The 16252-nt window shown below is 30.6% G+C and overlaps 2 protein-coding genes across 3 annotated transcripts; both read left to right on the top strand.

Annotated features, from left to right (window-relative positions):
- The first annotated feature begins 4631 nt into the window (after positions 1-4631).
- Positions 4632-5228, top strand: LOC119675908 (enhancer of split m8 protein-like). Its single transcript, XM_038087123.1, has one exon. It carries the CDS (start codon positions 4632-4634, stop codon positions 5226-5228), a length of 597 nt encoding a protein of 198 aa, XP_037943051.1.
- A 2998-nt stretch (positions 5229-8226) lies between these two features.
- On the top strand, positions 8227-16226 carry LOC119677966 (uncharacterized protein PF11_0213). 2 transcript variants are annotated; one of them, XM_038089559.1, is made up of 6 exons: positions 8227-8489; positions 8549-10516; positions 10591-12586; positions 12644-12889; positions 14619-15337; positions 15405-16226. In XM_038089559.1, the coding sequence occupies exons 1-6, from the start codon at positions 8361-8363 to the stop codon at positions 15747-15749; spliced, it is 5403 nt and encodes a 1800-aa protein (XP_037945487.1). In that variant the 5' UTR covers positions 8227-8360; the 3' UTR covers positions 15750-16226. The 2 variants fall into 2 exon arrangements, with proteins under 2 accessions (XP_037945487.1, XP_037945486.1); XM_038089558.1 differs by having other exon boundaries at positions 10591-12889.
- Positions 16227-16252: the final 26 nt, after the last annotated feature.

The raw sequence follows: 16252 nt of genomic DNA, 5'->3' as shown, positions 1-16252 counted from the left end.
GGTACATCTGGACTCTGACTTTTCGACTCTGTGATGAGTTTTAAACTTCGCTGATGCGGTACATCTGGACTCTGACTTTTCGACTCTGTGATGAGTTTTAAACTTCGCTGACGCGGTACATCTGGACTCTGACTTTTCGACTCTGTGATGAGTTTTGAATTTCGCAGACGTGGTACGTCTGGACTCTGACTTTTCGACTCTGTGATGAGTTTTAAACTTTGATGACGCGGTACATCTGGACTCTGACTTTTCGACTCTGTGATGAGTTTTAAACTTCGCAGACGCGGTACATCTGGACTCTGACTTTTCGACTCTGTGATGAGTTTTGAATTTCGCAGACGTGGTACATCTGGACTCTGACTTTTCGACTCTGTGATGAGTTTTAAACTTCGCTGACGCGGTACTTCTGGACTCTGACTTTTCGACTCTGTGTTGAGTTTTAAACTTCGCTGACGCGGTACTTCTGGACTCTGACTTTTCGACTCTGTGATGAGTTTTAAATTTCGCTGACGTTGAACATTTGGACTCTGACTTTTCGACTCTGTGATGAGTTTTAAACTTCGCTGACGCGGTACTGCTGCACTCTGACTTTTCGACTCTGTGATGAGTTTTAAATTTCGCTGACGCGGTGGTACTAAGCACCTACATGGTGTCTTCTCTTGTGGATTTTCTTGCTGGTTTATTCCCTGGGCTTTTGAATAATCTCGAGATTGTACGCGTTGTGTCGTTATGCTTGACTTTGGTAGTGATGCTGAAGTCACATTTCTAGTTATAAATGCTGTTGCTTGCTTAGCGATTGATTGGTTCTGAGGCTGATTACTTGGTTTCTGATGAGGAATGGGTGACTCAGAGTTTGGACTATGAATAGCGTTATCCCGTTCAGGCATATTGGGTATGCTTCTCATTGTATTTTGTAGCACCATTACTTGAGGGGACTCGACTACCATGCGTCCTACTTTCACTTCTCGACCACGATGACGGCTCACTTTATCCTGTTCTGTGCTTAGTTCTTCGAAGTCATCGGCAAGTGTTGTTAATTCATTTAGGCTTGTAAACTCTGAACGTTTAATGTACATCCGGTAGTCTGCCTTCATGTTTCGATACACCCGCTCCAATTGCGAATCTGGATCCATGCCAGTGTGTCGCATTAGATTTATAATATCAAGTGAGTAATCCTTGAAACTTTCGTTTGTCTTTTGTAATCGTGTTCGTACCTCATTGTCTAATTTTTCGAAATATCTACACGATATGAAAAATTTTAAGAAATCTTCCTTGAAGCCTGACCAGAGGAGCCAAGGTTTATGGTTATTGCGGTACCATCTTAATGCTTTGTCTTCAAAGAGTATTGGCATCATCTTGGGAATTAGATTTACATCGATATTGTACATAGCCGCCAGTTCCTCTATGTGATCGATGAAACCTAGTGGATCCTTACCACCGTCATATTTACAGGACCACTTCTGTACCTCTTCAACCATCTGAAGGTAGGAGCGCACTGGAGGATTTATTGAACTTCCATATGTTCCTGGTATTCCTCTTGATCCCACCGACATTGTTCCTTGTTGTGATATTTGTTAATATTTTATCCTCTGGATCTTAAATTTCCATTCGAGCCTTGACCACTGTGATTTGACCAATCAGGTCCCTGGTAATTCTTTTCTTCCCACTTGGAATACTATCGAACACTAGTCCCTGCTCGGGCGCCAATTGTAACGACACGGATTCGTCGTTTTAATTCTGCTGAGGTATTACTCAGTCGCGGTCCGGGTCGTTGCAATAAATTTGTTTTATTGACTAGTTCGAAGCTGGTAAACCAATGAGTGGAAAGTAAAAGACCGTTTGTTTTTATTATTTCAAATTTATTTAAAGTTTTCTTAAATAACTTATTCTAGTCTTGATTCTACTCAGTAAGTTTTATCCAAAGACGTCAGAACATCAAAGGGTTTTTTCCAAATCTACGTAATTAGTTTCTAGCCAAAGACGTCAAAACATCAAAGGCGTTTATAAAACCTATTCAATAATTTTTACCCAAAGACGTCAGAACATCAAAGGGTTTTTTCCAAATCTACGTAATTAGTTTCTAGCCAAAGACGTCAAAACATCAAAGGCGTTTATAAAATCTATACAATACCTTCTACTGATTTATTAAGCCTTAGCGTCGAAACACCATGGGCTTCTAAAAAGGGACTTAGCGCTGGAGTAGTGATCTACTCACTTCGGTGTGCCGGTGCTAAGTGATCTTTCATATAAAATCTCCGCTATTTATATACGACACTTTGCTTTGCTTAATTGCACGCACAACCGCACAAGTATAATTCGCTGTCAGCTTTGTTATGCTTGTCGTGTGTGCGTATGTTCGCGGTTGGCTTTGTTTTGCTTGTCGTGTGTGCGTGTGTTCGCGGTTGGCTTTGTTTTGCGTGTCGTTTGTGCGTATGTTCGCGGTTGGCTTTGTTTATTTGTTTAAATATATAAATCGAGTTATATCCAGATGATAAAATAATAAAAAACAATGAGTTTTATGTAGGGCGGAATTTGTACAAAATTCCGTCCTTACACATTAAAGTAAATTGCAAAATTCAATTATTTAATAATATTTAAAAAATAATAAAAAAAATTTCGAGTAGGGTAAATTAGGTAAAAATTAGGTAAATTAGATATTAGATATTACCATGATGAAAATTTTATAAAATGTTTAATAAATAAATAAATTTTAAAACTTTTAGCAGAAAGATACATAAGATATTAGATATTACCATGGTGAAAATTTTATAAGATGTTTAATAAATAAATAAATTTGAAAACTTTTAGGAGAAAAATAAATTAGTGCAATAAATAAGTGTATATAAGTGCAATGCAAAATCCGTAGGAAATTTCAATTTACTTTCCTCAATTTACTCGAACTCGCACATGGTCTAAAACTATGTGTCTTCAATAATATTATTAATTGCGGAACATTATCAGATCTAACCTTTTGTGGCGGTTATTTATTTATTTAAAAGTCATTACGTTATTTGTTTAAATTGCTATGCTATGCTTAATTTCTTGCTATGTAATATGTTTAACAATTAGTAGAAGCTACGAAGACATATGCAATATGTAACACCAGTTTCTTCTCCAAATGCATTAGAAACCAAGTTTGCATTGTGACCCAATTTGTATATCATAACGAAGATCCAAAGGTGAATTTGTTCATTCGTCAAAACCATTCAGGCTTTAAACCATTCAGGACACTTTAGGCTTTAAACTGGTTGACTACAACAACTTTAACAATGATACAATGACAACATAAAAAGAAGATTATTATTATTAAATAACAATAATAAAAATAATAATAATAAACATAATATAATATAAATATACATAACAAAATATACAATATAAATATAATAATTATAATAAACTATAACAAACAATAAAAAAAGATTTATGACTGAATAATTTTTAATTGTTGATTGGCGTTTATGATTTTTTTGTAATTAATAGAAATTAATAGAAAATAGAATAATAGAAAATAAAGTACCAATTGGAAGAATACTTCTCACTACATGACCTCAAGTTAAAAAACAAATAAACACATAGCATATAACTCTAAAGATCCTTAATTTGTTGTTGTTACAGAAACTCAGTTAATATTATAAATTTAATTAATAGTAAATAACTTTAATAAAATTTCATTCAACTTTTCCCTAAATTTGTTAATAAGTATATGGCATAATTTATTAATTAATACTCAGTTTATTCATTAATACCCTTATAAGACATAAGGACATCATACAACATGAACACACGCATCTCACGCTTTTAAATTTACTTCACTAGTCGTACAATGGCACGACCCATGAAAAGGAAAATAAAACAGAAAAAAAATCAACAAAATATTGTTGTGAAATTATTTTCCCACAGTTTAAGTATAAGCAACAAATGTCATTTCAATAAGGATTACACAAAAGCTGGAGAAAAAAAACTCACATCCTGACATTATATTAACTTTATTAATACATTGTGTGGGAGCTACAATAGAATGCATCATATAACAAGCAAGTAAGAACGGAACGCAAACATCTTAAGTGCGCCAACAATCAGATTAACACAATAAATATTGTCTCAACGGAGCAGAGAGCAGCACGTAAAAGCGCAAGGATATGCGCAACAAGGATAATGCTGAACTGCATACATTTTTTACAGCGGTAAAAAACGGCAGCTGCAAAATTTTTGATCCTTTTAACAGAAGCATGTGGGCAATTATAGGCACATAAAATGTGTGAGAAATTCAGTTTTAACTCAGTTCCCACGGCCACGAGCCATAAGGTCCTTTTAGCAAAGCACATTTAGCTTATTGTACTCTTATTGTACTGTTTGAGCAATGAATAATGCAGCTGTATTCAGCTGTGTTCAGGATAAAAATTTAGTATTAAAAGAGAAATTAATATTTTTTTCAATAAACCACCCTTAAATAACGTTAGAAGATAACGTTAGCAGTTAAAGGACATGCGCTCTGAGCAGTAGTTAGTGGTTAACTTTCAAATATTTACTATAAAAGGAAGTGCAGTGCACGATATAAACAACAGATCCGTTAGTACTTTTATGGAGAAAACAGTTCGTTTAGTAAATAAAATACAACTATAAACAAAATGTACGTGTATAAATTTCGTAAGATTGAGAATATGGCTAAAAAGCAACAATACCAAAGGACCAAGAAACCAATGTTGGAACGTCACCGTCGTGCGCGTGTTACAAATTGCTTAAGTACGTTGAGACAACTAATTGCAGAATGCAGCGATAATGACAATGTTCTGCGTATGGACAAAATTGTAATGCTCGAAACGACAATTGCTTACATGCGCCAGCAGCAAAGTGCAAAAAAAAATAAGCAACAACGCACAGCAGCAGCAGATATAATGCATAATTTTCGTCATGGTTATATGAATGCAGTAGAAGAAGTATCACGAATGCTTGCCTCAATACCAGGAGTCAATATTGAAATGGGCAAAACAATTATGACTCATTTGGGACGTGTTTATAATCGTTTGCAAGTAAAACAGCAAAAAATTCAACAACAGCAGCAAAGAAGCTATTACCGAAATCAATTACCAATAATGAACTTACCTCAAGCAGCATTAAGTCCTGCCTCTTCAGGTTATTATAGTGACGATTGTGAAAGTACCAAATCAACAAAGTCGCCTCAGGTAGAGACTATCCCGCAAGAGAATATTTGGCGGCCGTGGTAATTGACAATTGCCGTATTATTCATTTTTCTGTGATTATCAATATTTTTTTAACTGTGATACTTAATTATAAGCACAAAATATATGCAATATTAATATATTTAGCGAAATATTCAAAAATAAATTAAATATTAAGTAATTTTAAAAAACTGTTTTACTTGCGGCCGTAAACGGCTTTTTCTGCTAACAGTGTGGTTGTTGAACGAAAAATGTGTGAAGGCATAAATAGTACGCTTTTAATGGGCGCTTTCACACTTGCGTAAAAATTAAATCAACTTTTTTAGAGTAATCAGTAAATTAATTATATATGAAATTATAATTAATTATTATTAAATACTATTGTACTGATTTTGTAAAATTATTATGTAGTTTTAATCTGTGAAATTAATACAAAGAACTACAACTACTAATATAATTTAATTAAATATTATATAGATTATTAATTTCTATTGTATTATCAGCATATCCTACAGCTTTGTTAAAGCTAAGCTTTGCAAATAATTTGACCATTTTTAGAAAAAACTTATTATTTATTTATATTCTATAACAATAGAACTGCTATTGGCTCTTGTGAAATACATTATTGTTTGATTAATATTCACTGAATATTCGTTATGATATTGGCAGTAAATAATATGAAAAATTATAGATCTGACGAGTCGGCAAAATGGCAATAATGTTTGATAACTTTAAGCCCAGTTATTAACAATACTTCTCTAACTTTATTTCTATTATATTCTTCTTTTATTAGGTAGAAAGAAAATATTTATGTTTATCGTGACAGCAATCTAGACGAGGGTTATTCAAACAACGTTGGCTAATGTTTGTTTTTAATCTACTACAATTACGCAAATTTTCTTTTCGTGTACTGGTAAAACCATATTATTTTATTTTTATGACGTTCCAAATAAACGAATTTAAATTGATAAATTAATAAAACTGAATTTAACATTATAACTGCATTTTTGTTTTTGTCGAAAACAACTTATGAATATACATATTTATGTCTGCGGCCCTCCAATCCACACAGTGATGCAATCGCCTTTCCTTCGTTTGTTTAAATTTGTAAATTTAATGACGACAAGTTATTTTGGACCACAACAATTTGTGTTGTTTAAATTATATTTACATTAAAATGAAATACAACATTCATTGTACGAGATATTTATTATCGATTTTGTAAATATCAAGTAGAATGTGCTTTTGATTTTATTTCAAAATATTTACTATATATTTTACTACATAATTATTTAAATTTTATTCTTTAACTGATTTATTGTCGTAAATTTGTAATTGCTCTAACTTCCAAGTAAATGATAAATAACAACTTCTCTCGTTTGCTTTTTCTACTGTGACAGTATACAATTGTGACAACGCCAGTAGGCTATGGGTTTACTGAAATTGAAAAGTAAAATTCAATTTCAAATATTTTTAGTTTGATTGAAGAAAACGTTTCTGATTTTACTCTTAAGAAAATTTGAATTAAGTTTTATTATCATTGTTAATTATTAGTGTTTCTGTTCATTAGCAAGGTGTGGAGACCTTTGCTAAACAATCGTCTCTTTAAAGCTGTTATATCCACGAACCCTAATTTGTAATAAATTGGATAATTCATATATATGAAATATATTTAAGATCGATAAAAAAAAACCAGAATCAATGTAATAACTTTGAGAATCTAATTACATTGATAAACATCTTATCTATATATAGTGTATGATTATGTATGCAAACAAAAATACAATTTTTTTTAGTAAATAAAAATAAGCAATTTGAAGTTTCCAAACTGTATTTATTGTTGATTACCTAATATACAGTCAATGAAATAATAAAAATTTGGTATATAATTTATAATAACTAACTTGATTAGTTAATTTGATCATTTAAAAAATTTAATAAACTTATTATTCTTAAATAAATGGCATAACCCAAATAGTTCATTCAAAAATGAAACATAAATTCATTAAGGCCCCTGTTATGTAGAGTGTCAAGACACATCAAAATCAAAATTGTTGTTGCTTTCAATGCAAATTAAAAAACAGAGTGAGAGAAAAAAATATCGGTTTAAATTTGGTCATGAGAGTTAAGACTATCAGTACCTCATCACGAGTCAAAACCATGTTGTATGCTGCATATTTGTATATTTCCTTTAAAATTTAGGCACAACCAAAAAATACAAAAGTAATAGTAAAAATACAAAATTGACAAACTGATGTAACACTCTGCATAACATGCATTTTCGTCACAGCCCGAAAAGCCGATGTCGACCTAAGAAGTGTTGCTAGTACCATTTTCTAAAACTTATTTGAAAATTTTCGTTATATATAATAAATTTAAAGTTTATTGAATCATTAATACTTAACAGCGACAATAAGAAAACTTTAATTTGATGTAGAAATTTAAGAATAAACCAATTTGAACAAAAATAATAGTAATAAAACTCTTTTCTTTTTTTGCACTTTTCAACACTAATTCACAGTGTACAAATTATGTCACTACTGCAGCGAATTCGTCAACAACTAATATATAAATATATTGAATAACAATTATGTTATTAGAGACATTTTCACAGAGACATCTCCAATTAACAAATATAAATATTATTTAAAAGAACACACATGTAAAAATATTGATTTTGATAAATCTCAGTTTGATTTAATTTATATTGAGTTCAATTCACAATTATAATTCTAACCTTATTGTATGTTATTAAAATTATACAAATAAGTTCCTAATTGGTTTCTTAGTGAATAAATTGTTTATAGTTATTAGTAATTGCTTTTTTTTAATTTTTTTTATTAATTGATTTTTATGATAATATTATTTTATTTAGTATCGAATGATTCAACAATTATCTGCAATTATCTGTTATGAAAATTCGTCATATCTGAAATAATATAAAATATTCTAAATATTGAGTATAAAATTATTAGTGCTACATGTATATACCCATCGAAGAACTAAAGTACCTAAATACAACACTTAATTGAATGCATGGCAACACTTCTCATAAATGTCATTTTCGCTTGGCATTTATTGTTTGTTGTGGTCGTTACTAATTTAAGTTTTGCTGTTCCTTTTCGTATGGTTTAAATTGGCTCCAAGGAGAAAGGGGAGGTCTAGGGATATATTAAAATGTCAGTAAATATAACTGTGAATGGCAATTTATCAAAATGTGTTAACAGAAAACCTTCAATACTAGATGACCGTGAACATGTGAAAAAACAAAGAGAAGACAACCTACGTAAAATTCGACTTTTGCAAGTAAGTCGGCAATATGCAAGATTTTTAAAATATGTTTCTAAAAGTATATGTGTAAATAGGTAAGGGATGAGTGCAGTAATATAGCGCGTAAAATAAGAGGAGATTTTAATACTGAAAAGGGTAAGCAATTACAGAGTTTAGATGATATTAAAGCTCAAGAATTGGACTCGTGGCGTAATCAAGCGTTGGTTCATAAGCATTACCATTATTGCAACGCCGTTAACCAAATAGGTGCTGCGCATCTGGCAGCAAAGGAAGAAAACGAAAGTAGAGCAAAAAGAGAGAAAGAACGTGCTGAAACCCAAAAACAATTCAAAAAACAGCTGGTATCTCGCGTGGCAAGTAAAAAAGATGAAATAAAACAAAATAAAAAGTTAAGTAAAACGAATGATGCGGCAAAGGATAATGCAAAGCGTACGAGTACGCAAACAAAAACTTCTAAATCACCACAGAAAAAGGCGAAGAGGACCCAAGGAACTTCAAATAAGGACACTAAATCTAAAGCGGCTAAGAAAGACAATAAAAAAGAAACAAGCGACGATGACGACACAAACGATGATGATAAGCGAATTGGAAATCTAAATAAGGTCACTAAATCTAAAACACCTAAAAAAAGTAAAAAAGCTGAAAATAGGTCCCATGATGATACAAATGAGAGCGATGAGCATAGAAGAAATTTAAATAAGGGCCCTAAATCTAAAACACCTAAAAAAAGTAAAACATCTGAAAATAGGTCCAATGATGATTCAAATGATAGCGATGACCATAGAAGAAATTTAAATAAGGGCACTAAATCTAAAACACCTAAAAAAAGTAAAACAGCTCAAAATAGGTCCCATGATAATACAAATGATAGTGATGAGCGTAGAAGAAATTTAAATAAGAGAACAAAATCTAAAACACCTAAAAAAAGTAAAAAAGCTGAAAATAGGTACCAGGATGATGCAAGTGATAGCGATGAGCAAAGAAAAAATTCAAATAAGGGAAAAAAATCTAAAACACCTAAAAGAAGTAATAGAACTGAAAATAGGTACCAGGATGAAACAAATGATAGCGATGAGCAAAGAGAAGGTGATATGGATTGTTCATGTGCAAGTTCAATATGTTCAACCTCAAATGCAGAGAGCGACTCAGACACTGATTCTTCTGCCAGACAAAGACACACTAAAGAAGGAAAAAGCACAGAAATTAAAAAAAATTCAAAGAAAATGGAAAAAACACCTACTGTAGTTTTAGATGTAGAACCTGTAAATAGTGGCACAATGGAAGTTTCAACGCCATGTGAAATAAATGATAAACACACAGAGACGAATCGAAAATTCAGCTGTGTAGTAAGTGGTGACGAAGAAAAAGGCAAAACAAAGTCAAAAAGAGTCGTTATTGATTTCCACTGTAACAGTAATGAATCAATTTCAATAACAGTTCCACCACCTGTTAATAAACCACGAAAGCCATTTTTTACACAAATTACTGATTTAGTAAATAAATATAGTAGTACTCCTACTGAAACGCAACCGGAATTTTCTCAAGGTACCACAACACCAGCGACTAGATCAATATCGCCACATAAGTGTCCACATAAATCACCTGAACGGTGCTCGCAAAAATGTCATAATATAGATACTACCAAAACTACAACTACAGATACTACCAAAACCTCAACTACAGATACTGCCAAAACCACAACTACAACAACAACAGCAACTAGTTCTTGCACAACGAATAAAAGTCAAGACGTACAATATTATGATTATAACAACAAATATAGTAAGAATTATCCACAACCTACGTCTTCAGTAAGGGCTACTCCACGTGGTATGCATGAACGTAACGCTATGCAAGAAGCAACAATTGAAAATAAATTGGAAGAAGCTAGAAGACATGAGCTAAACAAAAAGAGCCAATTAGCAGACGAACGTGGACGAAAAGCATTAGATCGAGAGCAAGTGCGTAGAGATTGCCAAGAACTAACTGAACTATTAGATAAAATAAGCAAACAACGTCGTCGATCATTACTACCCACTGATGTAAGTGTAGAATTTCAACGTTTATTAGTATGGATTATATATGTAGGTTTTAATATTTTTGTTTTTATTTTAAGGCGGACTTAATAGGTACTGAACAATATAACAACATAAAAAAGCGTAAAGAGTGTAGAATGAATGCGGAGATAGAAGATATGTTATTAGAACCCGCTATTATAACATGTCCAGAGGTGAACATAAACAGAAATTATTGCAGAGAGGAGCAATACGCAAAACGTCCTTGCCTTGATAGTAATATAATAAACTTAGCAGAAAAACCTTGTGACAACATGAACGATTTGGAGTCAAGCGAATGCTCTATATTACTGGACCTTGTAACTGATCAAGGTAAACAAATCGAAAATGAGCTAAAAAATTGTGAAACATTGCAACAACCAAATAATCCAAAAATAAGCAAGCTTAAATATTTATTGCAACAGATCGAAGAGCTTCGTAACTCGCTAATACAGGAAATAAATAACAAAACTACAAATATAACTGATCCAGAAGCAATGGATTATAAAAAAAAATGTGACATTTCGGAAAATGAGAAACAAATGTACACTAAGGACGAAATGATACAAAAAGTGTATGAGTTCATTGAATGTCTGAAATCCAAGGAAGGAGTAAAAAACAATAAATTATCAAATCATAGTAAAACATATAAAAATTTCACGGCAAAAGATGAAAAAAAATCAGTCTACAAATATTCTAACGATGAAGTTATACAAAAATTATGTGAATTCATCGAAAGTTTCAACACTAAAGAGTTAGGAAAAACTAATAGCGCCGACATTGTTGATAGGTCTAAGAAAAAGCCTCTGGAGATTTTAATAAAAATGAAGGAAGCTCCGGGTAATGTTGAAACTTTTACCAAACCAAAATATATAAAAAGTCCAAGAAGGGTATCGACTCTAGCACAAGGAAATAAATTGAGAAAGACTCCAAAGAAACAAACAAATGATACCGCTAATGAAACTAATAATGATTCCTCTTCTACGTCATACCAGAGCTTACCACCATCATTTCAAAAATGTTATGAAGACGTTTTTGATCAGGAAAATCCAACACAGAGTAAAACTTCCGCAACTAAATCTGAACCAATTCATCCGTTACTTGCCCAATACATACAGCGACTATTAAATATGAAGCGAGACTCCGTTATGGCTTTGGGGATTAGTTCATCTGATATACAAACCCCTAACTCATCTATTTTGAATACACCTACAAATAATTCATCAGACAGTCAAAGTAATCAACAGTTAAATCGTGTACAAAAATTTATTAATGATAATCGTAGCTTAATTAAAGAAGTAGAAAAGACATTAAATGCTCGAAAAAACGCAACACAGGAAACAATAAATCTAGAAATAAAAGACTCTTGGACAAATATATTCAACGATCAACAGCAATCCGATAAAAGAAAAATGAGAGAAGATATCAAAATTGTAGCTGCTAAAATAGCAAAAGCAATAGAAAAATCTTATCCAGCTAATGAAATTGAAGATATTCAAATTAACTTAACAACTGAAAAAATTTCTAAACCTAAAACATTTTCTGGTAATAAAGGCAATGAATTGAAAAGTAGCTCTAAAATGAATGAAACTAAAATTTCTAAGTATAAGACCGCAGCTACAAATACTGAATCTATAAAAATTGTACAAACTGAAATAAATAATGGTGAAGTAAATGTTTCTAAATATGCTGCACTCACAGAAAACTGTACGCAACGAATAGCAGAATTAACTGATCTAATAAATAAGGTGCGTAAAGAAAAACAACGTTTACTCGAACATACACTTAGCTCTGAAAGTCTGTCGAGTGCGCAAAACGAATCAGTTCATACACATTCCTCAGTCAACGATACTGTTAGTAATGATGAAGAAACTCAAAGTAAAGCAATTGACAGTACCACTGCGGAAGCACAAATAACCACATTTCAGCCACTAGAAAAGCATAAACCTAGTAGTGGAAGCCGTGATAGTGGTATTGCTATGTCGCGACCAAACACATCCTTAGAGGTTCGTACAGATCAAGAACCAATAAATCAAACAGAAGGTCGCACATCAAAAAGTAAGTCTAGATTAACACCACCACCTGCATTAAAAAGTAAAAGTCCAAAATTACCAGATAAACAAACACCACATGAATTGACGCCAATTTTGGAAATTGATACTCCCTTGACATCCCGTACCAATGTTACAAATATAGGTGATGTTGATAAAACTGATACAGTTCCCTCACCTAAACATTTTGCAAATTTTGATGATTATGTTAAATGCATGAATATCGACACGTCACTATTTGATGAATCAAAAGCAAGGGAACAATATAATAAGTTTATAACTAATGTAACTGAAAAATGGAAAAGCGCCGGTAAATATTTTATTTATTTTATATTTTAATCATTTTGTTTTAAGGCCATGTGTGAGTTCGGGTAAATTGATGATAACTTGAGGGAAATAGTAAATTATGTCGGTATGGCAGCGAATGTTGGTATTTTCCAGAATTTCGGTTAGGGTAAATTAGATAAAAATTAGGTGTTACCATTGTGAAAATTTTAATAGATGTTTAATAAATAAATTTGAAAACTTTTAGCCAAGAAGAATAAATAAGTGCAATATATACATTAGTTATATATTTATTATATATATTTACATTAGTTATATATTTATTATATATATTTACATTAGTTATATATTTATTATATATATTTACATTAGTTATATATTTATTATATATATTTACATTAGTTATATATTTATTATATATATTTACATTAGTTATATATTTATTATATATATTTACATTAGTTATATATTTATTATATATATTTACATTAGTTATATATTTATTATATATATTTACATTAGTTATATATTTATTATATATATTTACATTAGTTATATATTTATTATATATATTTACATTAGTTATATATTTATTATATATATTTACATTAGTTATATATTTATTATATATATTTACATTAGTTATATATTTATTATATACATATATTTACATAAGTGCAATACCAAAAATCCCTAGGAAATTTCAATTTATTCCAACTCGCACACGGCCTTAATATGTGATTTGTGTGTTTTCTTAGAACACATTATCTCATTATCTGAAAATTTGTCAAGAAACTAAAATATTTCTATATATATATATATGTATATCAAAAAGATAATCTTATTGAGCTGCAAAAGTGACTTTTTCAAAAATTATAGATTAACAATTTGGAGCAGCCCAGATAATTTCAAAGATATTTTGTGTTTGAAATGGGTGAAATTTTTTTTGATGCCAATATAATATCATAAACTTTTTTCAAATTAAATGTTAGTTGAATTTAATCATAATTATTCATTTTTCTATTTTGTATCATTCTTTTCATGTTAATATTATCTATATATATATAAATATATATATATACAGCCATAGTCAAAAGTATTTACACAACGAAAGTTTTTGTACATATTGCATAAAAACATGCTTTTATTGTTGTTGTTGGACGTCAGTTGCAAAAAGTTTTTTTGTTGTCACTTAGATTTATTTATGCAGAACCAAATAAAAAAAGAATTGGAAAGATAACTGTTCATTTGACAAAAATATAAGCAACTGCGCTGATGCTTATTAGTAGTCAAAAGTATTTACATACATTTTTTTCGCGTCAAAAGTATTTATACAAAACATATTTTATTACTTATTTTACTTAACATCTACTTAACGCAAAAAAAATGTGTGTAAATACTTTTGACTACTAATAAGCATCAGCGCACTTGCTTATATTTTTGTCAAATGAACAGTTATCTTTCCAATTCTTTTTTTATTTGGTTCTGCATAGATAAAACTAAGTGACAACAAAAAAATTTTTTGCAACTGACGTCCAACAACAACAATAAAAACATGTTTTTATGCAATATGTACAAAAACTTTCGTTGTGTAAAAACTTTTGACTGTGGCTGTATATATTATTTATATATAAACTATGTAAATGTGATTCTATGCCATATTATTATTAAAAGGTACAATGATAATGTGCATTTTGTGATATTTATAATTCTAATTTATGCCATATTAATTTTATATGTATTTTCTTTTTAAGGTTTACAATTTGCAAATGTGGAAGATTTCTTTAAATACGTGATAGAAAAATCATATGAAGATATTGAAGAGGAAGAAGAAGATGGTGAAATAATAGATGAATTGCTCCCATTTGATCCAAATTGTTCGCAATTGTATAATGTATTTCATAAAGCTAATGAAACTTTGGAAGGCAAAAAATTTCAAAGTGCTATGGAATATATGAAAAAACTCTCAAACGCTAATGATATGCTTCCATTAGATGCAGAAACTTTAGACAATATATCAGAGAAAGAAATTGCGATAAGCAAACAGCCAAAATCAGCAGCCATTGTTAAACGTACAGAAAAGACAAATAACGAATCTGATTCTGAGTCAATAAATATTGAAGAGGAATTAAAGCGTCGCAAAATCTTAAGAACAAATTTTGCACGAGCTGATGTTGAGATAAGTACAATTAAAGCAAAAATTGAAACATTACAAAATAATGAAAGCGGTATAGACGCATTGTCCAATTCCGATTATTCTGGACAATTAGAAAAAGAATTGCTCAAAGTTGGTATTGATTGGCCTAGATCCAAGCGTAAAATTGAAAAACAGAGAGCAACTTTAAGTTGTGGCTCACCTAACAGTATGAAAAAAGTGACTACTGTAGCACAACGAACTGCCATAAAAACTGTTGTGGATAGTAGTTCATTATCTTCAATTCCATCAAATGTGAGCTCAAGTACTGAAAAAGATGTAAGTTATGGCAAACAGTATTGAATCATTATTATACTAATGTAATGTTTTTTTTTGTTATCAACAGTATAAATCACATTTAGGTAAATCGCACCCCCCCTTAAATTTACGAGAATTTTTAACAAAAGAATTACTAAAGCATGCTGAACTTTCAAGTAGCTCCACAGAAGATTCTATTAAATCCAATTTTCTTCTTTCGATTGTTGGAACAATTACACCACAGCAGAAAGCTATAATGCCACGTCAAAAGGAAGTAGCAAGCAGTACAAAGAAATGGACGTCAACGCCTGTTAACTCTCCCACTTCAAGTTTTAAAAGTTCATTCCATCGAAAGTTCTCAAAAGATACTAATCTGTCTTCGGTGGTTGCAACTAGTAGCAGTAGTAGTGATAAAAATAATGAAAACAAATAAAACAAACAAAAGCAACAATTTTTGTGCAATAGCAGCTTTATTGCGCTGAGGACAATAATTGCTGACTTTGCTGTTAGAATTATAAGTCATTTTAAAAGTGATATAAAAATATTTATTATTGTTAACAACGCATATGCGAGATTGATTATTTATGTTAGAAGTTAAATTTAGAATGTTTGACCTTGACCTATTATATTTTGTTAACTATTACTTTATATGATTTTTTATAATATCGATATATTAAATAAACTGTTCTAAGTACAGACACACTTATAAGTACAAATAAATTCAAATTACTTATATAATTAAGATGATTAAGTTTTAAGTAGATGTTAAGTAAAATAAGTAATAAAATAGCTGCTGTAGATTGGAATCTTTTATATATGAAGTACAATATCCGTTTAAAAATGTAATTTAATTTAGAAAAAACAACGAATTTTTATTAGAAATAATGCATGTATACTTCTTTTTATAAAATTATATTAAAAAATTAAAAAAAAACT

Source organism: Teleopsis dalmanni, chromosome 2 (genome assembly GCF_002237135.1).
Source record: "Teleopsis dalmanni isolate 2A chromosome 2, ASM223713v2, whole genome shotgun sequence".
NCBI lineage: Eukaryota > Metazoa > Arthropoda > Insecta > Diptera > Diopsidae > Teleopsis > Teleopsis dalmanni.
The sequence above is the reverse complement of the archived record's forward strand: the minus strand, read 5'-3'. Positions and strand labels throughout refer to the sequence as shown.